Genomic DNA, 26,234 nt, shown 5'->3' on the forward strand with positions numbered 1-26,234 from the left:
AGCAAGAGAAAATGAAGGACAGATGAGGTCAAGCCTATTTTAATATCCCCTGTGATCCCAACATAAAACAGTACATCCAATTCCAAAAATTATCCACACTACATTACAGGAGAGGCACATTAAAGTGCTCTCTGCATGTGTTTTAAGTGGAGCGTGGTTTTTCTGCACTACTATAATCTTGCTGACTTTAAAAAATAAAGACTGTTTTCAAACAGATGTCGCAAACTCCTTCCTCATCTACCACTGGTCGGAAAAACAGATGGCCCCGCCCCTAAACTCACATCATTGGTTGATCTGGTGTTGCTGAGAGGGCTGGTTGAAGATTCAGCTGGTTCAAAGAACAGAAATATCAAAAGTGCCAAAAAAATTATTTTCATTGTTATAAAAGATTTCAATTACAAATAAACACATTTTAAAACTTTCTATCAATTAAAGTATCATGAAAATCATGAAAATCATGACAAAAATACTTATTTCAAAATTATATAATAATATGATAATGATAAGAATTTTTTCTTAAGCAGAAAATCATAAAATCTGAATAATTTCTGAAGGATCATAAGACAGACTGAAATTCGGCTTTAAGGATTGTTATTATATTATATAATATAATATTTATTATATTATATTATATTATATTATATTATATTATATTATATTTTATTTTATTGTATTGTATTGTATTGTATTGTATTCTATTGTATTCTATTGTATTGTATTGTATTGTATTCTATTATATTATATAGTTTATTAACCTCAACCAATAGTGTGAGGTTTAGGTTTTTCTACAAATAATATTTTTTTTATTCTATAAAAAAAAAAATCTATCAATAATAAATTGTACAATCATACAGATATTGATATAATAACACCAAAATTATTCAAAAAAACATTTCCAGTAATTTACAAGAATTAACTTTAACTATTGGCATCGTGAACTTGTCAGCCTTTTATCATTTCTGGTTTCACACAATCGAAAGGCAATCCAATTAAAGTTTCCTTCAGTCTGAACCTCATCAGTTGGAAGGTATTGCTCTTTGCAGGGAGTAGAGCACAGGGATGTGCAACCCATAATGGACTGCACTCAATGAATCAAATGCCTGTTGGGTTTCCAAGACAACTCAGACCATCAAACCATCTGGTTTTGATGCTCAAAGAGCACAGAATCCTACAGCTGCTGAGATGCCAGCATAGATTTCAGAAGTTCACTCTGAGATAATAACGGGAGGAGAGAAAACGGAAAGAATCAAGTAAAACTATGTTGAGCTTTTGAACCCTGCTGAATGCAACTTGTATTTAGGAAATGGGTCTTCCACATGGGAAACTGGTGAAATCCATATATACTGTACAATCCAGGCATCTTAACTACAGTAAAAAGACTTAAAACAGTCAAGCTTCACCAGAGACACTCAAAATTCTAAAGAATTTCTAAGAAGGTTTACTATGAAAAGAAAGTGTTTCTCAGGTCTATTCTTTGTTCTTTTTGTTCTGTTGATGGCAGGTCATTCAGACAATCACGGCTGTGGATAAAGATGATTTTGCCAATGGAAAGGGATTTTCCTTCTCTTTTCCCAGAGGACTTCCTGCCAACCCTAACTTTACTATTAAAGACAATGAAGGTATGGATGTGGGATTATTCTATTTACAGGGCTTTTTTTAAATGTGTGTAGTGAGCATACATTTTTTCTAGATTCTAAAATATTTCATCAGGTAGTTGCTCTTTGTGAGTGTACTGTAGTCTCTCGAAAAATTTCAATATCCTTGTCTGGTAATCACAAACAACTGGTAAAGTCATTGAAATTCCTTAGTAAAAATGTGTGGGAATCCTATAGTTCATTCAGAAGAATTTCACTATATATATTATTTGATGCAAGCTATCATAATGATCCACATATATACAGCAGGAAATCCAAGCTTTCTTTAAATGTGCATATATTCTCAAGGGGAAAAATTACTGCAGAAGTCTTCTAATATGATCAATAAACTTCCCGGGTTAATGTTGACCAACATTTAAGTTATAATTATATGTTCACCGCAAGCTTAAGAGAGACGATTGATGACTGTTTAGAAGCAGATGGAAGTAAAATCCCTTATGCATGAGTAATTGCTGCTGTGAAGGTAAATCAATGAGCTGTTTCTGGCATTTCTTTTTAATAATCAAAATCACCATAACACGAAAGTTGTTTATTGCTCTTGCTCTGTTTTTTCCAGTTCTGTGTTTGTTTTGGCTATCTGTATGGCGTGAGGAATATTGGTTTGTTTTCATTCATTTTCATTTATTAAAATCAACATGCTATCAGCCTTTTAATTTTCCAACTGTATCTGGTTGATTGGTCACCCTATTTAAAATCTGCATTGACAAGCCTACAGTGGTTTGCCAGATTTACCTGGTCTTCCAGTATGATCAAGTGGAATAAAAGTCCCCAAAACCCTAATTTCAGATAGCCAGTTTATGCATCGGTGGTTCTTTTAGACCCTCCATGGAGTGGCATCTTTACTCTTCCCTAGGATAGCATCACTTTTTGTGTTTGTGTGTAGCCTTGGGTGAACTTTAAAGTGACTGGTGAAGTTTTTTGTACCAGCCACCACATTTTCAAAATGTAGCTCAATCACAGTCGCCACAGTTTATTTCCTTCACTGTTGTCCCTCGCTGTTGAAGAGCACCGGTATTCCTTTTGAGAGGATTATGTATCTAACCTTACACAGTGGTTTAGTCCCTGTTGCTGCTGAATGAATTACCAGCTCCCTAAACTCCTGAACCGATGGCCTTTATGCAATACTCACACAGATGTCTGCGAGCTGGATGTTACCATGGAGACTGCTCTTATCAGAGGTGTGCTGCTTCCGGGTCCAAATCTGTACCCTGAAATCAGTAGGGGATTAGAACAAAGGATGTGGAAAAAAGGGTTAGAAATCAGTTCATTAAGTTCATAATTATTTAAATCAGTGTTGTCAGTTCAATTAATAAGAGCAGGCAAAATTCATAAGTTCAAAATCAGCTAGAAATAGACGCAACTGGAGGAAACATACACATTATATGTATTTGTCAAAGCTGTAATTTTATTTTATTTTTTTACTTCACACAGCTTCTTAAAAAGGGGATGCTCATGCCGTGAGATGCTGTAAAAACTGTGAAACTTGATGCAAAAGCTAAAGATGTCCCTTGGAAGCATTTGTACAATAATTAAAGGTTTGCAGACAGATTACAAGAACACATCCAGATTGATTACAAAATGGACTGAGATGAAACATTATATCAAATAACACAAAATATATTGAATTTTATGTCCATTCAAAGAGAGACATTTCTTAGAACACACTGATATACACGATCAATTAATTTAATCAGCATAGTATTTAATAAATTTGATGCATTTTAAAAATTTTATCTACATGACCTGTTAAGAAATGATGGATCTTTTAAGGCCGCGGTCCCCAACCCCCGGGCATTTGGTACCGGGCCGCACAAGAAAGAATAAATAACTTACATTAAAGCTGCAGTCGGTAACTTTTGGCGCTCGCGTCTGGCGGAAAAACATTGTAGCCGGAGCTACTTCTCTCTGTTTACATCTATGGCGAGTCACGCAGGTACTGTGATACTCTGCAGCGTTGCCGACCCCAACCAGACTAAAATAGTCTGAATACAAACACTTATTATAGGTGTACCATAGTGATTAAGGATAAGACAAAAACACGGTTTGGAAAATGGATTCATGATGTACTCGCTCATTATATATTATTCATGTTATGTTGGCGCGATGTTACGAGGATGCTGCTAATAAAGTTGCATACGAATACACAGTGGATTCATGTTTATTATTATATTTGCAATATACCACAGTTTTTATGCCAGTCGTATCATTTTATTTTGTTGTATTTATGCTTCACACCTTAATGCCCGGTCCGTGAAAATATTGTCTGACATTAAACCGGTCCTTGGTGCTAAAAAGGTTGGGAACCGCTGTTTTAAGGGATAGAAAGTGGCAAATGTTGCCACTTTTAAAACTAATTGCTGGTAAAGTTTTATATCTTTAAGCCCATGTCTCAAGATTAGTAGGGGGAAAAAGAAAAGAGAGCTAGATTAAAGTTATATTGGAAGACAGAATGACTTAGCTAGTATCGTGAGTTCCACTCCTTTCCTATTGAGCCAGTATGGAGTTTACCTCATTTATACAAGTGGTACTCAGTGCAAGTCTCACACTCTCTCTCTCTACTTCTCACACGATTTCTCGCTCTTTAATCTCCCTCCACTGGGACACGCCACTGTTTACCGGTCTCAGAATTATCAGCTCTTGCCACAGGTGGTCGATGTCGGCGTGCAGTGCTCTTATTGAGGAGACTGCAAGTAAGTGAAGCCCCCTTGTCTACAAAGACCTAAGAAGCTTCAAATTTAATAATAATACCACTTTCCCCATTTTTACAAGTGCTGTAAAAGAGCAATAGGGTCTTTATGGAGGTACTTTAGCTGTTTGTATCTAAATGGCTGAAAAGTAAACACATTTTAACATGCTGCTTGTCTTTGTCCAACTTTGATTTTTTTTAAGGCATTCAACGGTAGCACTGCAAAATATCATATTTCCCTCAATCACCATTTCTGGATTTAAAGGTGCAAATTTATATGGTACACAATGAAACGGAGGCTAAATGGACTAAATTATTGTCTGGTCACGTTTTGCTTTATGAACGCGGTCTCTGTGTGAATAACAATGCAAGACGGAGGGCCCCAGAGCGCTAAGCAAGACCCTTGCATGGATATTCAGTTTGATTATGGTCTGTAGTCAATTGAGCTTTGTAGTGGAGCCGAGGGTAATTAGGAAGGTAATATTCATGAGTGAGCTTCTGAATGACATGGTCAAAAACATGCTGAAGGCACGCAAACATGAAATAACAGAATCATTTGCATGCTAATCAAATCTACCTTTGCACACATATACTGTACATTAAAACACTATTTTAAATGAACAGTGCACCCATAACTTGGATGGATGGATTGATTGATTGATTGATTGAGTGAGTGATAAAATGTTGAATGTTTTATATATATATATATATATATATATATATATATATATATATATATATATATATAAATTATATATAATTTATGTTTCTTAACACCTCATTATTTCTCACTCCTCTCCACTTTCGATCTAGTGTAATTCATTTCTGTTTCTCTGACTCTGTCTATCCCTCCTGTTTCCCATCTGTCTCTTAAAGACTCTCATCCTATTTCCATTGACTTTATGCGCCTGTATCTACAGGCCTTTAAGGAGACGTGCTTCTCCTGTCTAACGCTGTCTTGTTTTAATATGCAGTCAGCATCTGAGAAGGCTTTTCTCATATAGGGTGTCAGTCGGTCGGTGGGCGTCTGGACAGGAAACCAGATAAACTGTAAACCAAGAAGTAACAGGAGAAATTAGTCATTATTCAGTAATTATGATCAGGCCACTTCCTAAGAGAAGGATGATGATGGTAATGCAATACATTCTGAAGATAGCATAATGAGTAATATGTGACCAGATGACCATGATAAAACATGTGGACAGGATATCTTTTCAATATAATACAAGTAAAGCGGTCTAGGGGTGGTTCATAAGACTCATATAATAGCTTTGTGTGAGAAACAGACAGACATATAAACCATTTTTCTCTTATAACCTCAACATCCGGCCTAGTTATGCTTGGTGCTTTCATAAAAGCTTGAAAGTGTGATTCATGAAAAAATCTTTATTCTGAGTTGAATCATTGCAGTGAATCAGTAGATCCAGTTCACAGACCTGAATGATTCATATTATTAGATTATTTATGTATAAAAACTTAAATTCGTCTGTGTAATGGCTTTATTGCAGTTACTTGCTCTTAGCTCACTTAATTTCATTTTATTTATTTATTTATTTTTTTCAAAATATATGAGAATAATAGCTTTCATTGGACTACTGTGGATCGAGTAGCATCTATTTGGTTAAAGTACAGTTTTAGAGTTTCTTAATCTAATGTTTCTATGACTGTGATATTTATCAGTATGGAAATGAAGGCCGATGGTCTGGATTGCATCATGAGTGGTGCTTGAAGAAAAGAGCTCGGGGCATTTCTCTGTCTCCTCTCTCAAATTCATTCACACACATATTGTTTGCCTTCGCTCTAGATGGCCCTCAGGCAAACAGCAGGTTCTTCAGGCTGTCCACACCGTGGCCCTCAACACTTCTGCCGCTTATTAAGTTTAACATCTGCCGGTTCTCAGGAGAGAAGAGCTATGCTTACATACTGTGTACTCAAGGGTATAAGTGGTTTTTTATATCTCACATTATGGTTTTTATCACAACTTTGTGGTCACGGCTTTGGTTTGGTTTGGAAAATGTTCTGTTCTGGGCTCTCTGTGAGTCACTCGGGTGACTGTGCACTGTAAATCCTGGGCGTTGCTTCAGGTTTATTGGTGTGTGATCCCTGCGCGCACGGCGTTTTACATGGGGTTCCCGTAGCGTCTTAGCTAAGACGCAGTACGAGAGAACTCTCGTAAGAGAACGTATTCGGTTACTAACGTAACCTCGGTTCTCTCTAGAAGAGGGAACGAGTACTGCGTTCTCTGCCGTGCGTACAATTCACTCTGGTTCGCTTCGGCGATGAAATAAATCAGGTGAGTCAGACTTTTCGAGCTCCTTTTATAAGGTTGGGCCACACCCGTTTCGGCGGGAAGTGGCATGAGAAATTCTTGCCAATTCCTTGGCTCATGCCGAGGCAAATTAACTCAAATTAAATTAACATTCAACTCCAAAATGTTGGTGTATTGAGACCAAACTTGTGGTGTGTTATTACAAGCATGACTTGAGGTTACCTGCCTGCTATTTTTGTTTATAACTTCTGAATCATTTAACCAAAATTCACAAAACTGGTCTATTTAGATTCAGTGGAGCATGCCATGTCAAACCAGACCCAATTTTCCCATATCGGTCATTTTTGGCATTGGCCATTTTGATTTATTTAGTAAAATGCTATATTTTACGAATGCATTGACGTATCGTCACAAAACTTAGTATGGGTCATCAGCTAGATGTCCTGGCGTAGCCTGAGAAGTTTCGAGCCAGCTTCACCTTGTGTTAAAATCGAATATTCACATGCTTATAACTTCTTTTGTGGGTCATTTAGGGGTTTATCTGAACTACACTCATCTAAACTAGATGGACAGAAATTTTACTAAAGTAAAGAAAATCTTCAAAAAAAAAAAGTTCAGTAATAATATCAGTAATATCATCTGCAAAAATTGAACTGACTTAAATGGCTTTACTGCAGAGCAATTACTATATGCAATGAAATAAGTGTCACTGTCATTTAATGGTGGATGTTGTGAATAGCGAACAAAGTGTTGTTTTTGAAGACGTTGGAAACGTACTCGGTTTCTAACGTAACCTCGGTTCTCTCTAGAAGAGAGAACGAGTACTGCGTCTTAGCTAAGACGCTACAGGAAAAGTCTCTTTTCACGAAATACTGAAGCAAAAAATTATCCTTAATTTTGAATTTTTGTAAAGCGCATTTGCAGCAGTACACAGCCATAGGCTAGACGGCTCGCTCGCTCATTGGCTGCTTCTGCGGCAAGTGCACAGCCTATCGAGCACAGGCTGATGCCATATCAGACCAATAAGGGCGCTTCGCGCCCTTCACGCCACTTCCCGCCGAAACGGGTGTGGCCCAACCTTATAAAAGGAGCTCGAAAAGTCTGACTCACCTGATTTATTTCATCGCCGAAGCGAACCAGAGTGAATTGTACGCACGGCAGAGAACGCAGTACTCGTTCCCTCTTCTAGAGAGAACCGAGGTTACGTTAGTTACCGAATACGTTCTCTTACGAGAGTTCTCTCGTACTGCGTCTTAGCTAAGACGCTACGGGAACCCCATGTAAAACGCCGTGCGCGCAGGGATCACACACCAATAAACCTGAAGCAACGCCCAGGATTTACAGTGCACAGTCACCCGAGGGACTCACAGAGAGCCCAGGACAGGAGAGGGGGGAAGCCCTCCGTCCCATATCTAGCGGCACCCGTAGATGCGGCAATACAATCATCACACAGTCGAGGCAAGGCCTGACCAATGTGGCAATGCGGGTCTTACGCAATACTGCCCATATAACAGTCGGGAGCGCATAACGCTCACGAACTCAGAATTCCCATCAGGGCCCTGATTCGGCTATACCGACAGCAGCCTTGCTTGCAAGGCGGGAACCTCCAGGTTATAGAACCTGATAAATGCAGACGGCGAGAGGCCCAACCTGCCGCCATACATATATCCTGCAAGGAGATCCCAGTAGACCACGCCCACAATGAGGCGAGGCCCCTTGTGGAGTGTGCTCTGACACCCAGTGGGCACTGAAGGCCCCTGGAAGCGTAAGCTAACGCTATGGCGTCAACTATCCATCTGGACAGAGTCTGTCTTGAAACAGCCATTCCCTTGGAACGTCTACTGAACGAGACAAACAGCTGCTCAGTCTGTCGAAAGACAGCGGAGCGAGACACATAAGCTCTTAAAACCCTAACAGGGCAAAGAAGACTCGAGTCTCCATCCTCTCCTGACACCGACAGGGCAGACAGGGCAATAACCTGAGCCCGAAACGGTGTGTTGAGGGACTTCGGCACATAACTGTGCCTAGGTTTGAGTATGACCCTTGAGTCATTAGGCCCAAACTTCAAGCACGACAGGCTGACCGAGTGCGCGTGCAGGTCACCCACACGCTTCACTGAAGCGAGAGCCAACAAGAATACTGTCTTGAACGACAGATGCTGGAGGCTAATCGATTGGATAGGCTCAGAAGGGGGACCCTTCATGGCCTCCAAAACCGCCGCGAGGTCCCATATAGGGACTGACGGAGGTCTGGGAGGATTCAGCCTCCTAGCTCCTCTAAGGAAGCGGATGACCAAATCTCTCCTTCCTATTGACTGACCGAGCGCTGTTCAGAAAACGCTGCGATGGCCGCCACATAAACTTCGAGCGTGGATGGGGCTCTGCCCTTATCCAACAGCTCCTGTAGGAAGGAGAGAACCTCCGTCACCTCACAACTAAGGGGTGAACATCCCCGAGCCGTGCACCAGCTGGAGAACACCGACCACTTCGAGACATACAGCCGCTGTGTCGACGGAGCTCTAGCCTGAGTGATGGTATTTAGCACTCCCACTGAGAGATCAGCGGGTAACCGTTGAGCGCCCACACATGGAGGGACCACAACTCCGGTTGAGGGTGCCAAATCAAGCCCCTGGCCTGTGAGAGGAGGTCCCTCCTCAACGGCACTGGCCACGGGGCAATGTCTGCTAACTGCATCAAATCTGGGAACCATGGTTGGTTCTTCCAAAAAGGTGCTACAAGCAGTATTGAACATCACGTTTCTCTCACCCGTTCCATCACCTGCGGAAGGAGGGAGACGGGAGGGAAAGCATAAAGCGGGCAGCACGGCCATTTCCGTGACAGCGCGCTTTCGTTCTTGGAAAAGAACGCGGGGCAGTGAGCGTTTTCGTGGGACGCGAAGAGGTCCACTTCCGCCCTGCCAAATCTCTCCCACAACAGCCGGACTGTTTGCGGGTGTAGAGACCATTCGCCCGTAGGAACATTGCCTCTGGACAGCCTGTCTGGACCAAGATTCTGTAGCCCAGGCACATGCACTGCCCTCAGCGAACGCACGTTGCGCTGAGCCCAAACCAGGAGGCGTTCCGCCAGCCTGTACAGGTTTCGGGACCCGAGACCGCCCTGGCGATTTATGTAGGACACCACAGACATGTTGTCCGAACAGACTAAGACGTGGTGGTCCTTGATTTGGGGACAAAAGCGCATCAGCGCATTCTCCACTGCCAGCATTTCCAGACAGTTGATATGATGGAGCTTTTCCCGTTCTGACCACAGGCCAAAGGACGGTCTGCCCTCGAGCAGCGCTCCCCATCCCGAAGTGGAGGCGTCCGTCGACACCATCTTCACAGTTGGGGGTTAGTCCCCAGGCTTACACCTGATTGGTACCAGCCGTTTGCTGTCCAGGGTTTCAGGGCTGTGACACAGCTCTGATTGACCTTGAGACGCAGTCGGCCAGACACCCACGCTCTGCGCGGCACCCGCGCCTTCAACCAGAGCTGCAGCGGGCACATGCGGAGCAGGCCCAGCTGCAGAACCCGGAGATGCTGAGGCCATGAGGCCCAGCACCTTCTGACAGTGTTTGAGCGAAACGGTCGCGCCGCAGCGGAAAGAACTCGCTGCGCGCTGAATGCCCAACGCGCGCTGTGGTGACAGCCACGCCGTCATGGAACACGAGTTCAGAACTATACCCAAAAACAGAATTGTCTGACTGGGGTTCAGCGAACTCTTCGCCCAATTGACACTGAGACCGAGCTTCTCGAGGTGATCGAGTAAAACGGCCCTGTGCTCCATGAGCTCCGCTCGTGATCGAGCCAGAACCAGCCAGTCGTCCAAATAATTCAGCACTCGCATGCCTCTGAGTCTGAGAGGAGAGAGTGCTGCATCCATGCACCTCGTAAACGTACGAGGAGCCACGGACAAGCCGAACGGCAGGACTGTAAACTGGTATGCCTGGCCCTCGAAGGCGAATCTCAAATATCGCCCGTGATTTGACGCTATCTGTATTTGAAAATACGCGTCCTTCAGATCTATTGACATGAACCAGTCCCCTCTGCGATCTGCGCGAGGAGCTTCCTGGTCGTAAGCATTTTGAAACTGCGTTTCATCAATGCCCTGTTCAGCTGACTTAGATCCAGTATGGGCCTTTATAATGCCTTGCACCCAATCCGAAACCCCTGGAAGCGCTGACCATGCATCTGCATGAATGGCTAAGGGCTGGATGCGAAGCGCGCTCTGTTGACTGGGCAACGGCGGCGCTTGGGTGCACTGCACCATGGGCGTTACGCCTGTGGCATTTGAGGCGGGGAGCGCGCTGATCACAGCGGGCAGATCGCTCATCCTCGACCCCATCCCGGTGCTTAACCGATTGGGGGAGGGCTGAGCGGGTCCCGTGGGACTCGTGATGTCTGCGAGTAACTGTGGGCTGCAATGCACATTTACCACTTTCGACTCGCTGTCTGCCTGGGCAGAGCGTACGTGCACGGGTTTCGTTTTTACAGAAACCACGCGCCGTGTGTGACATAGTGTATGTGGGCACTGAGGAGTGGGCACGTTTACTATGTGGCGCGTGTGACCGATCTGAGTCGATCTTATGTGCGCGAGCCCTGTGTGCAGGGCTGTGCTCACATGTGGAGATGGGCACTGAGGGGTGGGCATCGTCACTACATTTATAGCACCATCGGCCGTGGCCGGACGAACGTGCACGGGTTTCGTTTTTACAGAAACCACATGACGCGCGTGACATAGTGATTGTGGGCACTGAGGAGTGGGCACGTTTACTATGTAGTGCGCGCGATCGACTTGAGTCGCTTTTATGAGCGTGAGCCCTGTGTGAAGGGCTGTGCTTATATGTGGAGATGGGCACTGAGCAGTGGGCATCGTCACTACATTTATAGCACCATCGGCCTTGGCCGGGACACCAGAAATTACACCTTTTCGGGAAATATCTGGGTAGCCGTGATAACGGTTTCTGTGTGCAGGCAAGCTGGCAACTGTACAGGCTTGCGCATTGCAAAAGACGCTGAAACAGTCACAATCCCTGGAACTGAAAACAGCGGCGCACTTAGGTGAGAGTTCGGCCGCGGCGACTCGTACACCGGCGCTTTCCTAGGATGGCTTCGGGGCTCCCGGCCTCACCGTAATCCTCTGCCGCGGTCCCCGCGGCGCGGGGCGACGGCCAGTAGAGCAAGAACGGGGGTCTCGAGCTGCGTTGCTGAAGCTGTTGTGATAACGGCTTTTGTGTGCAGGCAAGCGGGCAACTGTGCAGGCTTGCGCGTTGCAGAAAACGCTGAGACAGTCACAATTCCTGGAACTGAAACAGCGGTGCGCTTGGGTGAGTGCTCGGCCACAGCGGAACTCGTACACCTGCGCTTCGATGAAGCAGCCATCATGAGTAGTGCAGACGCAGCGTCATGCAGCAGGCTTTAGATGGCAACACCGGTTTCGTCCGCCGTCCAGCAGAGGGCGGACAAAGGTGCGTCGCTAACGCCTGTTCCACCGGCGGAAGTGACTGGTAGTTCCTGTTTGTAGCATCATCCAGTGTGGAGAATGCTAGTGAGACAGACGAACTGAATATGGAGCGTTCCAAGCCTTTGCCACCTCTTCGTGAAGCTCAGGAAGAAATTAGGCGGGCTTTGAGAAGTACGCTCATCCGAAAGGAACATACCATCCAGCCGGGAACGAGAGGGGGGCGCTGGTGCAGACCACTCGAGGCCGAGACTAATCGCGGCCAACGCGAGCACTCGCCCCGGCTCCTTCTCGATGTCAGCTCGTCTGCTGGGCTTCTGAGCAGAAGGCGCGAGATCCTCGAAGCTCGCCCAGCCCTCACTGTCCGAAGCTAGCAGAGAGCGCGTGTCCTCTTCCCCCGACGCGGCCCTGAGATCGACTTCCTTGGACGACGTGGCGGCAAATAGCGGGCGCTGCCCATCGGGAAGCGATGCAGGGGAGGCCGGTGAAGCAGGGCGAACCGGCGAGCTCGGTTGAGCTGAAGACGGTTCCGGAATCCGCTGGAAACGGCGCTTTTACGGCGCCTTCAGCGCAGCGGAGAATGCAGGCTCAGAGAAAAAGGCCAGGCGAGTCCTCAGAGTCACCATGGCAACAGCTCGCAGTGAGGGCATCCGCCGACAGCGAGCGCGAGCGCTGCATGATCTTCACCCAGGCAGGAGACACAGATGACGTACCGGTCTCCCTCGCTGAGTGGGGCTCTGACGAGCCGCAGGAAGGCATCTTAAAAAAGACGCAAGCTCTTTTACGAGTGTGAGTCGCAGGGCGAACACACACACACGCATAAAGAACAGCTGGATATAACAGAATTGAAAGGATATAGGCGCCGGACAGCGCAGCAGGAACGGAAGTGGAAGGCGGCGAAGGCCAGCAGCTTCAGAATGGCTCGTCCTGCTGATATGCCTCTCAGACGACGCTTTGCTTCCTCCGTGATCTAGCGATGCGTGAGCTTCGCTGAAGAGATGAAAAATCAGGTGAGTAAGCCTTTTCGAGCTCCTTTTGTAAGGTTGGGCCACACCCGTTTCGGCGGGAAGTGGCATGAAGGGCGCAAAGCGCCCTTATTGGTCTGATATGGCATCAGCCTGCGCTCGATAGGCTGTGCACTTGCCGCAGAACAAGCCAATGAGCGAGCGAGCCGTCTCGCCTATGGCTGTGTACTGCTGCAAATGCGCTTTACAAAAATTTAAAATTAAGGATAATTTTTCGCTTTTTTTTTTTTTTTTTTTAAGTGCTACCTCAAAGTGTCAACTTTATTTATTTATTCATACCAGATGCTGAATTTGAGTGAGAAACATGTCCTAAGTTCACAAATACTCAGAATTAGTCTTCCCTTGATCATTGTGAAGGTGCCAAATCATCACAATGGCATTTTATTTTCCTTTTTTTTTTTTTTCACGGGCAATTAAACCAGCGCTCAGATCTCTAAACGACCCAGTTACTTTAATAGATCAATTGATTTCTGAAGGCATCTTTTTGCACGCTTGCATACAAAAAGACCTTTCTAGTATAGCCCCTCATCAGAGGAGTTGAAAGCTGTTGCTGTCAGGCTGATGATATTTGGGAATTTTAATTAATCGGAGTGTCACACAGATATCCTGCCGCTGTAGTGAAGGTTGGAGTGTCTTGTTATGTGACAGAACGTGGCTGTTTTCCCACTGAAAGCTACTTTTATTGTTTCAAGATGATCATTTTTCACAATGTCTTTTTTTTTATTAGTTGTTTAAGGGTAAAGATAAATCAGCGGATATTCTGACAGTAGGGAATGCCGCAGTATAGCTTAGATATTTTCTTATTCTATTAAATACTTTATTTCAGTTCTTTGATAACTTATTAACCACACTATGCTGAGGTTTTTAACTATTTTGAGATCAGAGAGACGAACGCAGACTTTAACAAACACTCAACTGAATTATCCCCCAAAATACCCTCTTTATAGTGTGCAATTGAAGACTTTTGGTAACACTTTATTTCCATAGTCCACTTTAGACATACTACTAACTATAGGTGCTTTGCAACTACACGTTAATTAAGTATTATTCATTTGCAACTATGTCTACTAACTCTCATTGGAGTATTAGCAGTGTTAAGTTAGGTTAATATAAGTTAACATTAGGGCTGCACGATATTGGGAAAAAATTACATTGCGATATTTAATTTTTCTGCGATATATATTGTGATATGAAATCTAATCTAATTTTTTCTTATAAAAAAAATGGGGTGAGCACACTTACATTCTCATTTTAAATGACACCAGCGTGTCAATTAATTAATATGCGCGAGGGAGAGAGAGCAAGACAGCGCTCGTGTTGTTTGATGAAGGTGAGCATGCTCGCTTGCTCGCTCTCTCTGTCTCTCTTTCTCTCTCTCTCTGTCTCTCTCTCGCGCGCTCTCTCTTTCTCTCTCTCTTTCTCTCTCTCTTTCTCTCTCTCTTTCTCTCGCTCTCTCTCTCTTTCTCTCTCTCTCTTTCTCTCTCTCTCTTTCTCTCTCTCTCGCGCGCACTCTCTCTCTCTGAATAACGGATCAGCTACGACAGCCTACATCGCACATCCTGCGATGTGACTATCGTGGCTTCGTACATCGCGATATCGATGCTTAAACGACACATGGTGCAGCCCTAGTTAACGTACTTGCAAAATTACTTATAGGCAGTAGAATGTCTGTTGGTGGATCATCAAAATAAAGTGTTAGCATATATAAAGCAGAGAGTAAACTATTAATATAATGACTGCTAGTTGACGTAGTTACTTGTTATTTGTAGTGGACTATCTTAAGAAAGTGCTATCACTTTTTTTTTTTTTCGCTTATGACATAAATAAATTTAACCAAATAATTATCTGTGTTATTTTACTATTATTTATATACTGTTATAATATTTTGAATTGGCTATTATTTCTATATCTTCAGTATAGTATTATTTTTTTCATTTATTTTTGTCATTTCATTTTAGTTTAGCTTTATTTCATTTCAGTTTTAGTCATTTTAGTAATTCAGCTTAAACTTATTTTGTTAACACTGTTAACATTATTGTGTTAACAATTTGTTAACATTAGATACCTACCTTAGTTAACATGAACTAGCGATGAAAAATGATTCTAACATTTAAGAATCATAGTTAATGTTACTTTCAACATTTACTAATACATTATTAATATCAAAAGTTGGTTTAATGGACCTGAGCTGACATGAAATAACAAAGTACAGCATATCAACAAGTTTTTATTATCTAACATTAACAAAGATTAATAAATACTGAAGCAAATAAATTGATCATTGTTAGTAAATTTTAGTTAATGCGTGAACGTATGTTAACTAATGAGAACTTATTGTTTTTGAATGGTTGTTTTTATTAAAAGTTGAAGAAAAAAACTAGCAAATAACAAAACACTTGAAAAAGAGATATTACCATTAAAGTCTAACTTATTGTAGTACTTCCACTTTTTTGTTGTTATTGAATACTGAATGCCCTTCCATACTGGCTTTAAATAACTGCTCTCCTATGTACATTTCTATGCAGTTGCTAAGGGTGTTCTGTGTGGTTGTGATTCTAGTCCTACGGTGCAAGTCGACTGTTTCATCGCATGCCAGGGAAAATGGTTAAAAAAAAGTCTGCTTAGAAAAATAACATCCCAACAAGGTGTTTGAGGATTTATTCATGTACAAATGCTGAAGGATGAATTATGCGCCGGAGTTTAATATTTTCGCTTAGCGTTTGTTCAGATCCCTAACCTTGAATATGAGTAACACTGCTACTTTCCACATAAACCACCCTGACTAAATGCACTAGTGCACAGACTGCGTTGTATAACAGACATTTGGGGGCTGCTTTTGACAATGGTGAATGATTAAAAACGATGGACTTAAAACAAGCGTGTAAATATTGAGCCGAGAAACAGCATGTTCACCAAGCGCCTGCCAAACGTTTGTGTAGTAAGCTGTTTTTTCCATCAACTAACCCGTTCAGAAACAGCAGTTTAACTGTGGAAATGGCAGTATTCGTATCAAGTAGGAATGGCCAAATGGCCCTTTTTCCTGCTGAAGTGGGCAATATTTGACCTCCTGCTCACCAAGGGCCGGCTATTTGCCCCGCTTCAGATTAAATATGAATTAAAAGACCAGTTTTGGGAGCTGGAAGTTGAAGTACTAGCAACAAAATATATTTGAGGTGAGAAAGTGCATTTGTAACATTGACTTGTCTGTCATATTCATCTTCATGCAAGTATTTCAAAAGCATGCATAATCCTCATCAAATAACTTAAATATGATATTTATCTTTGCAAAAAAAAAAAAGAGCTGATTGACATTGCAAGTGCTTGACATCTCAAATGAGCTGTTTGACGCAGTTGAGTGAAGCAGCAAATTGAAAACAAATGAATTGGCTATGGAGTGCTAGCCGCCAATCAAACAGCATCTCATTAGCATAGTCACATTATTTGACCAATGGAAATGTATTCCTTTGAAGGTATATTGGAATCTTATGTGTGATGAGGTTAAGTAAGACCTTGTTTTCCCCCCAGATCAGTTGTAGGTTGGTTGTTTTGCAGACTGATGTTGGCAGATGTGAAGATGGTGGTTTCAGTCTGGTTTTGTGTCCTCCACATACAGCTTATTTTCTCACATGTCAGTTTGAGCAGTGTTGCAGTGTAATTAGATACAGCGTGCTGTCAGCCACCAGCGGGTGAGGACGAAACGTCAACATAAACCATGACAGAAATGCTTCCTGTCTACAAAGCTTGAACCTTTTTCTGTTTATTTGTTTTAAGCAACATCTGTGGAACTGGTTATTGTATGTAAGACTTTAGAGTTAGAAGAGTATTTTTTCATCAGGGTGCATAAAATAAACGTTTCCATTAAGAGCCATTTTTCACTGCCTGCATTTGATTTTCTGCATTTTTCATGAATTCAGTAAAATAAAATATGGAATAAATAGAAACATCATCACCTTTTTAAATTCAGCTCTTATTAAATTGCATAATGTGTGTGTGTGTGTGTGTGTGTGTGTGTGTGTGTGTGTGTGTGTGTGTGTGTGTGTGTGTGTGTGTGTGTGTGTGTGTGTGTGTGTGTGTGTGTAACCAAGAACTCAATCAGATGTTCAGATCAGAGGAACAGGGCACATATTAACTTTGGGGAGGGTTTATTATTATAATTATTATAAAAATAACACTAATCCGCCATGCATATATTATATTATATTATATTATATTATATTATATTATATTATATTATATTATATTATATTATATTATATTATATTATATTATATTGTATTGTATTGTATTGTATTGTATTGTATTATATTATTCCTCCAGACAAAATGAGAGAGAACAACTTTTAAGTCAAGAAAATTATGTTTTGAAGACTGACAAAAAATAAATAATGCATAGGCTCTTTGGCTTTCTTACACTACTGATCCTGCAAGCAAGATTTCTTGTATCATGTAATGTCTGGAGTGAACAAGGTGTTGATGTCAGATTCATAAGGGAGTATATTTCAGGCTTTACATTTATCTTGTTTTCTCTGTCTCTCTTTTTTGATCATGCATTACAGTATATTGTTTAGAAATGCGTGTTCTCTGTAGTGTGTCTCTGTGATTATTTATGGGACACGGTTGGGTGTCGGGAGTGAGAGATTTTTGCATCTGTGCAGGTGTTTAATGCTGCTGGCAGGAAATACTTTTTGTAGCAGCAAGACACACAGCAGCTTCTGGTGTACACATGTGTGCATTATTCTTCTTAAAATCCATATTCATGCACTCATCCAATTGACATGTAATGCAATAGAAGTATCTGTCAAATAATGTGGACCATATGTAATCAAGTATGTGCAGAAGCATGTTTTTGAGAGATGAAAATAAATGCAGTAACACTGTATAACATTTTATTGTTATCTTTGACACGTGTAATGTGTATAAGCAATATCAAACAAGCATGAGCATATATTAGGATCAATAGCGTGAATATATTTATTTTACAGTTCAACTAAGAAAAAAATCATATTTAGTAACTTGCTTTTTAGACACTTTAGCTCAACTTATATTGACAGTTAATTGTTTAATTCTTGAATTATTCTGTTTTTGAACAAGTTGTTTGAATGAATGATTCAATGACTCCCTCAAAGACGGTCACTTGTTTAATTCCTTTATGAATCGGTTGTTTTGACCAAATTGGCTGGATGTATGATTCAATGAATGATTCACTGTCACTATCTCTCTCCTGAATGAATCCATGTTTTGAAAGAATTGTTTGAATGAGTGATTAAATGACTCACTCACAAAGGCAGTCACTTGTTTCATTCTTGAATTAATCTGTGTAGTTGAACGAATTGCTTGAGTGAATGATTCAGTGATTCACTCAAACACGGCCATTTATTTAATTCAGTCACTCATAAAGACCATCACAGTTTAATTCTTGAATGAATAAGTGTATTTAAACGAATTGGTTGAATGACTGAATGATTCAACGACTCACTCAAGCCACAACTACACACTTTTCTTCTTTTTTTTTCATTTACATGTTGCATAAAAAATAATGTTGCATTTAATTGTAGGTAAAATGTGCATAATTATTCTGGGTTTCATTTAAAAGAAGTGTTTTACCCAAAGGTTGATTAAGAATGATTTAATGTTGATATAAAGTCACTTTATACATAAGCAGCTGTCTATCAGGAGTCTGTAACAAACAACATTGTGCTCTAATGGATTTGACTTCAAATGTTGCTCAGATCAGATCTGCCATCTCTCTTGCTATTTGACTCATTTGCTGTTCAATTACATTTGGTTTCCCCAAATTCTTGTCCGTATAACATCCTTCTCTCCAAATGCTTAGAAACGCAGGGATTGCTGAAGGACGTGATGAAGTTGAGAAAGAGCGGGATGGAGGCTCATTAGGTTGATTCTCGGGTTAAGAGCTTTGCTCGCTGTGCTGTAGGCAGTCAGTATTAGACAGACCTCACGTGTTCAGGGCACAGAGAATGTGAGTTCTCCCATTACAAGCCCATCTATGGGAATGGGGATCCTAAATGCTCTGAAACGGCACACTCGGGCAGAGAGCATCATCGAGAGTGGCCTGTGCTCAAACCAGGCTAATTTAATACAATGATCTCTTATCTGCCCTTTTTCCTTCTCTCTGTTTTTCCTCTTGTTCTCTCTTAGTCTCTGTCTTTATCTCTGTCTGTTATTGGTCTCATTATAGCTTTTCAACCCTTGAATTTTACTCACTTTCAGTTCTTCATTTCAGCTGAACTGCTCATTGTTCTGTTACCATTTATTTGCCTTTTGTATTTCTTTGACTCTGGACAATTTTAGTGCTGTGGATTTCTTGACATCAAGCTCTTATGAAACACTTTTCACAATTGTTCTTTGGTTTTGGTGGTAACTACAGAAAACTGAGACATTGAACTGAACTGAACTTTCAACTGCAAATTTAAGTAATACGTCTGTCTGTGTGTGTAGAAGTAGATTATTCCACTCTGAAGCCAGATGATCATAGTTTTTTTTTAATTATGTTCTCAAAATTATTATTATTTATATAAATGATCACTGTTGTTATTGTTCTTGTTGTATTATTGGTTTTCATATTTAATGATTCAAAATTAAACAAAAGTTTCATGGCAATTTATTACATTTTGACAAATTGGTGGCTTATTCATATGGATTCGTACAGTCTAATTCATATGTTTTCAGATGATCTACATATAATCAGCGCATACGCCCCACTGATGGTTGTTTATCCTATGTGTTTATCTTAAAAATCTTACATTTTCATGTGAATTAAAATTAAAAACAGGTATTTTTTCCCTTAAAATTGGACTGCAATAAATGACAGATACTTTTTTTATTGACTATTTTATGTGACAGCCATTTAACAAAGGCCTCGCCCTCCTGTTCCACATTTAAAAATTGTGGATTTTAGTTTTTTTTTTTTTTTTATACAGCAACAGGTGTCAAGTTTCACAAAGGAGATTAAAGCCAGACAGTCCACCTGAAGCCATCTGATAGCTGTGTGAGTGCTTTCTAAGTAATTGTGACCTTATCTGTGTGTCTGTCTGCAGACAGCACTGCCAGCATCATCGCCAGACGGCGGCGGTTCCACAGACTGACCCAGGAGCTGTACGAGCTCGCAGTGGTGGTTTGGGATGACGGGGAACCCGTCCTGAGCAGCACCAGTACCCTCGTGCTCAGGGTGTGTTCCTGCCACAGAGGCACCAGACTGAAGATCTGCCAGGGTGAAGCGTTCCTCTCCTCCGCAGGGCTCAGCACAGGCGCTCTCATAGCCATTCTGCTCTGTGTGCTGATATTATTGGGTGAGTTCAACCTAGAAATGATGCTGAGTGTTTTGCCATTACCAGTTAGTAGCATGTGTTTGAGTTTATATATATATATATAACACTCAAACACATGATCCTTCAGATTATCTGAGCAACATAATGTAAAACATATGAACAGGGCCAACATTTAATTACTTACAATTTTGATTTAATTCTGTACAAATTTTTTTATTTCCTGTATTACCTTTACTGAGTAAATAATAGTAATTTTATAATAAATAACACTCAGTAAAATATATAATGTACTGATATTTTTTCATGTAATAGAATTGAATGATAAATAAAATTTGACTTTTTACTAAATTGTGTATTCATGTAAATCTGATGGGTTTTCTTCTTTAACTGTTGCCTGTTTATCGCCTTCCCAGTTTTATTATTCACAGTAGGATTCTGGCATTCATTGTCATAATTCCAGTTGATCCAGCCTTGTTTAACTCTTGACTTTTCATCGTTCACCTTGTAAACCTGTAGATCAAAAGTAAGAAGCGTACTTAAAGGATTTAATGGGTCTCACAACAGCAGGTTAAGGGTCATGACCACATCAAGATGTCATGAACAGAACACTGAAGAATGCTTTAGTATTCACAGCAGGGCAGATAGAGATGAACGGGATGACTCAACTCTTGCAGGACAGCATGAATAAATGAACGTCGTGCTAACAGTATGACAATACAGTTATAATTCAATGAATTTAAGTGTTGTACTACAATCTGCAGTAGTAGAATCTCTTCCAGTCACACATTTCTATTTTTTAACTTATTTATATTTAAACAGTAATTTAAATTATTCAGTTCTCTGACATGCAAATGATAAATATGATAAATGAGCAGTATTTAAATACAATTAAAAAAAAAAATGTAAATATTTAAAATGCATAATATAGTATAGAATAAACATGATAGATAAACATGTTTAAATAGTTGTGTTTAATGTTTTTTATATTATATTGTATTACATTGTATTTTATTAATATTATTTACTATTCTTTATATATACCTATTTAATAAAATAAATATTTAAGCAATAATGTTGACTAATTTTGAGTAATTTTGATAATAGGTGGTATAATATAATATAATATAATATAATATAATATAATATAATATAATATAATATAATATAATATAATATAATATAATATAATATAATATAATATAATATAATATAATATAATATAATATAATATAATTATTTATTTGACCCTCTAACTTTAACACTCACTATTCTAATTCTATTCTTTAAAAAAAATCTAACTACCTTTCTAATATTTTTGTATTCTATTTTCTTTTCATTTATTATGCAATTGTATGTGTGTGTGTGTGTGTGTGTGTGTGTGTGTGTGTGTGTGTGTGTATGTGTAAAGATCTCTAACACTAGCTTGCTCTATTCTTTTTTCTGTTTTCTGATTTTCTATCTGTTTTCTTTTTATTTATTATATTATTTAAAATCCCATGCTACGTGTACTGTGTTAACCTAACTGAGACTTGTTATAGCACTTATATATCATTGCTCTTTTAGTTGTTTTTGATTGCTTCCACTGTCCTTATCTGTAAGTCGCTTTGGATAAAAGCGTCTGCTAAATGAATAAATGTAATAATATAATATAATATAATATAATATAATATAATATAATATAATATAATATAATATAATATAATATAATATAATATAATATAATATAATATAATTAATATAATATAATAGACCAAAATGTAGATAGAGAGACTAAAGAAATGGAAGAAGAATTGAGGAAGGTTACAAAAGTAAAGTATATTTTACAGAAAGTTACATGGTAAATGACGAATGGAGTTTAAAACAGCGGAACAACAGATGACATGTAGGGAAACAGTGAGGAAATCTGCGAACAGAAAGGCGTGAGAGACAGAGAGTTAGCCGCTGACAGTATTGCATTAAAGGTGCGAGTTGAAGAAAGTGAGCAGCAAATGTAATAGTCCTCTCTCATGCAGACATTACCACCTTTCCTCCTCTCATTGTCTGCTCTCATCCCTTTCCTCCCTCTCTCCGGCCCCGGGTGGATGGGTTAGGTCTCACCTCGCGGCTGTGATGCTCTCTCCTGTTCAAAAGCGAGAGAGATGTTCAGCACTCACCCTAGCAGATGCCGGGGCTAAATATAGTCCTGAAGCTCTCGCTACATGTTGCGCCCGCTCCGTTCTGCACATCCCTGCTCAAACACGCCTCTGTTTGCTCCTGCTAAAATCTACTTGTTGATAAAATCTCCTTCCTTCCACTCTCCAAATCTGCTTCGTAGATGTGCTTGCTTTAGCAGATCCGATTACATTAAGATACTTGTTTGATAGCAAACATTGAACAGAATGTCACTTTTTTGCGTTTTGTGTAACAGCACAATGCTGTGGAGTATTCTTACAACAGATTGCAATAGGTTTCATCGTATTTCTGTCTACCAGAATTACCAAAATTGCATTTAGAGCTGTAGTCAAGACCAGATATTACAAGACCCAAGCAATTTCGATTGTTAGAACAATCCAAAAAGTACACATTTATAAGTAATCATATTTATAATATTTTTCTATTAATTTATTTTATTTTGTGTGTCTATATTTAATTTCTTCACTCAAGATATTATATATTGTAATAAATATTATATATATTTATATAAATATAATATTATATAATATATTTTTCACATTTCATTATATATTTTACAGCAACACACACAGTATTTTAGAGTGTATAATTTGTATTTTAATTACTATATACATATACATATATATATATAAAATGCTGTTGATTATTTTTGCTCTTTCACGCAGCAGTATATATATATATATATATATATATATATATATATATATATATATATATATATATATATATATATATATATACATATATATATACATATATACACATATATATATATATATGAACACATTTTTTTTTCTTTCTTTTTTTTTAAGAAATGTCCAAGGCCTTTTCATAACTTTTTTTTCCTGTATGGATTTTACCTACAAATCAATAGTTTTTATGTAGAGACTATATTGAAAAAGTACATTACTTGTACATAATGTTATTCATATTTCACATGTGCACTGCATTAGAAGTGGGATCATGGAAAAAGTGCTTTCATTAAGCTTTAGTCTTGTCAGCTAATAGTGTATCAGTGAAGTGAAAGCTCATCTAGACTAATGTGCGATATTGACTTGCTGTTCAGTTATTGTGGCTCTTTCCATTTAATGGGATATGAAATAATCATCATTCATTCGCACTGATCTCTGGCCCCTGATGTGTTTGCTTGCTCATGCATTGACAATGCTTCACACCTGCTTTTCCCTCATCCTGGTAATGTTCCCTACATCTCCTACTGCGTGACACATTTACCGTAGTGCCATAACGTTCCCTGGAAAAATTGTTCAGTGTTAAAAAAACTGATAAATTGTTTTTATTTATTTATTTATTATTTCAGTTTTCCAGCACTTGACAAGAATATGTTATGTGCCTTCAGTTTCCCACAACTCCCAATGATATTTAAACACAGTGCAGTTATTTACCATTCCTGTTGATTTTTACAATATCAGGCCCCATCCATCCTTATATCCATCCTTTTTTTATTGCAGTGGATTTAATTTAACGTGTGTATATATATATATATATATATATATATATATATATATATATATATATATATATTACAAAGCTCATCTTTCTAAAAAGTGAGGTGTGCTCTGATTGGCCAGCTATCCAGTGCATTGTGATTGGCTGAATACCTCAAGTGTGTGACGAAAATGTTACACCCCTCGTCATACTGTGTTGCATGTCCCGGCACAATGAGACAAAACTAAAAAATAATAAAAATAAAAAGTAAATAAAAAGAGATTTTATTATTACCATAATAACTAATATTATTACTACTATTTTTACATTTTATGTGAAATAAATATTTCCCAAAACACTGAACACCGAATTTGAGGTTGATATCACAACAAAGAAAAAAGCCAAATGTTTCCACTGGAGGAAATTTGCTTCCCTTTTATTTCCAGTGCTGTCCTTTTTGACCACAAACAGTACAAGTGTGACTATATTTTTAGTATCATTTAACCTTTTCTAATCATGTCCATGATTTTGTGTGTGTGTGTGCGTGTGTGTGTGTGTGTGTGTGTGTGTGTGTGTGTGTGTGTGTGTGTGTGCCGTCTCACATAGCAAGTGTCAAAACCTTTACCAAGTTTCAGCCCATTCAAATAACGTAAAAATTCTGAAAAATTAAAAAATGTTCTATCTAAAACAACCAAACAGCACCAGGGTTTAACTCTTCCACTCTTTGTTGTTTCAACTGTGTATGTTAATATAATGAGAAGCATAATTTTTATGAATATTAATCAATTGTGCCGTTTTATTTTATATACCGTATTTTTCGGACTATAAGTCGCACCTAAGTATAAGTCACATCAGACCAAAAATATGTCATGACGAGGAAAAAAACATATATAAGTCGCACTGGACTATAAGTCGCATTTATTTAGAACCAAGAACCAAGAGAAAACATTACCGTCTACAGCCGCAAGAGGGCGCTCTATGATTTCAGTGTAGGCTACAGGAGCACTGAGCAGAGCGCCATAGAGCGCCCTCTCGCGGCTGTAGACGGTTATGTTTTTTCTTGGTTCATTTCTCTTGGTTCATGTCAAATTAATTTTGATAAAAAAGTCACACCTGACTATAAGTCGCAGGACCAGCCAAACTATGAAAAAAGTGCAACTTATAGTCCGGAAAATATGGTAATCAGCAATCTTTTTTTTCGTCCTTGCAGCCATCGTGATCCTCTTCATTACATTGCGACGAAGCAAAAAGGAGCCATTGATCATTTCAGAGGAGGACATTCGTGAGAATGTTGTGACGTACGATGACGAAGGAGGTGGTGAGGAGGACACCGAGGCCTTTGACATCATCGCCCTCCGGAACCCAGCTGCTGCCGAGGAGCTCAAGTTCCGTCGGGACGTCCGGCCCGAATGCATCCGGCCGCGGTCATCAAGGAGACCAGCCTGTGGCCATCACACCCCCTCGTCCCTGGACATAGATGAGGAAATGGAAATCGGGGAGTTTATCAAACAGAGGGTGGCTGAGGCGGATCAGGATACTAGCGTACCGCCCTACGATTCTTTACAGACCTACGCCTATGAGGGTCAAGGGTCACCAGCAGGCTCCATCAGCTCGCTTGGGTCTGCTGGAGCACATTCCGAACTGGACTACAACTCCCTGGACGACTGGGGTCCCAAATTTGAGAAAATGGCAGAAATTTATGGAGAGGAAGTTGAAACGACATCTGAATCCAATGAAAAGGCAGAGTCGGAGAAGCAGACATAGGTTTTTATTAATGTCGGAGAAAACTGTGAAAAAATAAAAAATAAACGATTTCCGACATCCGCCGTCATGGTTTCATCAGAACAATGAGACGCTCTTGGACTGCTGCGCTGCCGTAAAGTCAGCTAGCGTTTACAGCTGTAAAGTCAGACTGACTAACTTTTTTTTTCTCTGTTTTCTTTTTTTTTTTTTTTTTTTTGGTTGTTCGGGGCTCTGAATCCCAACAAGACAAGAATGATTTTGAAAAAATAAATAAAAAAACAGAATTTAAAAAAAACCTAATGAAAATAAGGAAGCTATTTTAACTGGTGTATATTTTTTATTGTTCAATAAAGTCCTGAATTCCTGACACATGAATATATCTGAACTTATCCTTCACTGTTGTTGTTGTTGTTGTTGTTGTTTTAATTCTTTTTTTAGTTAGTTAAGTAATTGATAGTTTGTTTGTTATTTCGTTTGTTGGTAGCATCTTC

General features: G+C 39.7%; 1 protein-coding gene across 8 annotated transcripts in view; it reads left to right on the forward strand.

The window, feature by feature from the left end:
• Positions 1–26,007, forward strand: part of LOC132121681 (cadherin-18-like) — a 214,639-nt gene extending 188,632 nt beyond the window's left edge. For all 8 annotated transcript variants that reach the window (XM_059531347.1, XM_059531346.1, XM_059531352.1 and 5 more), the window contains 3 exons: positions 1,502–1,619; positions 20,152–20,403; positions 25,211–26,007. In XM_059531347.1, coding sequence (XP_059387330.1) covers positions 1,502–1,619; positions 20,152–20,403; positions 25,211–25,764 — 924 coding nt within the window. In that variant the 3' untranslated portion in view covers positions 25,765–26,007. The remainder of the gene's footprint in view (positions 1–1,501; positions 1,620–20,151; positions 20,404–25,210) is intronic.
• Positions 26,008–26,234: the final 227 nt, after the last annotated feature.

Source organism: Carassius carassius, chromosome 39, assembly GCF_963082965.1.
Source record: "Carassius carassius chromosome 39, fCarCar2.1, whole genome shotgun sequence".
In the NCBI taxonomy this organism is placed as follows: Eukaryota; Metazoa; Chordata; class Actinopteri; order Cypriniformes; family Cyprinidae; genus Carassius; species Carassius carassius.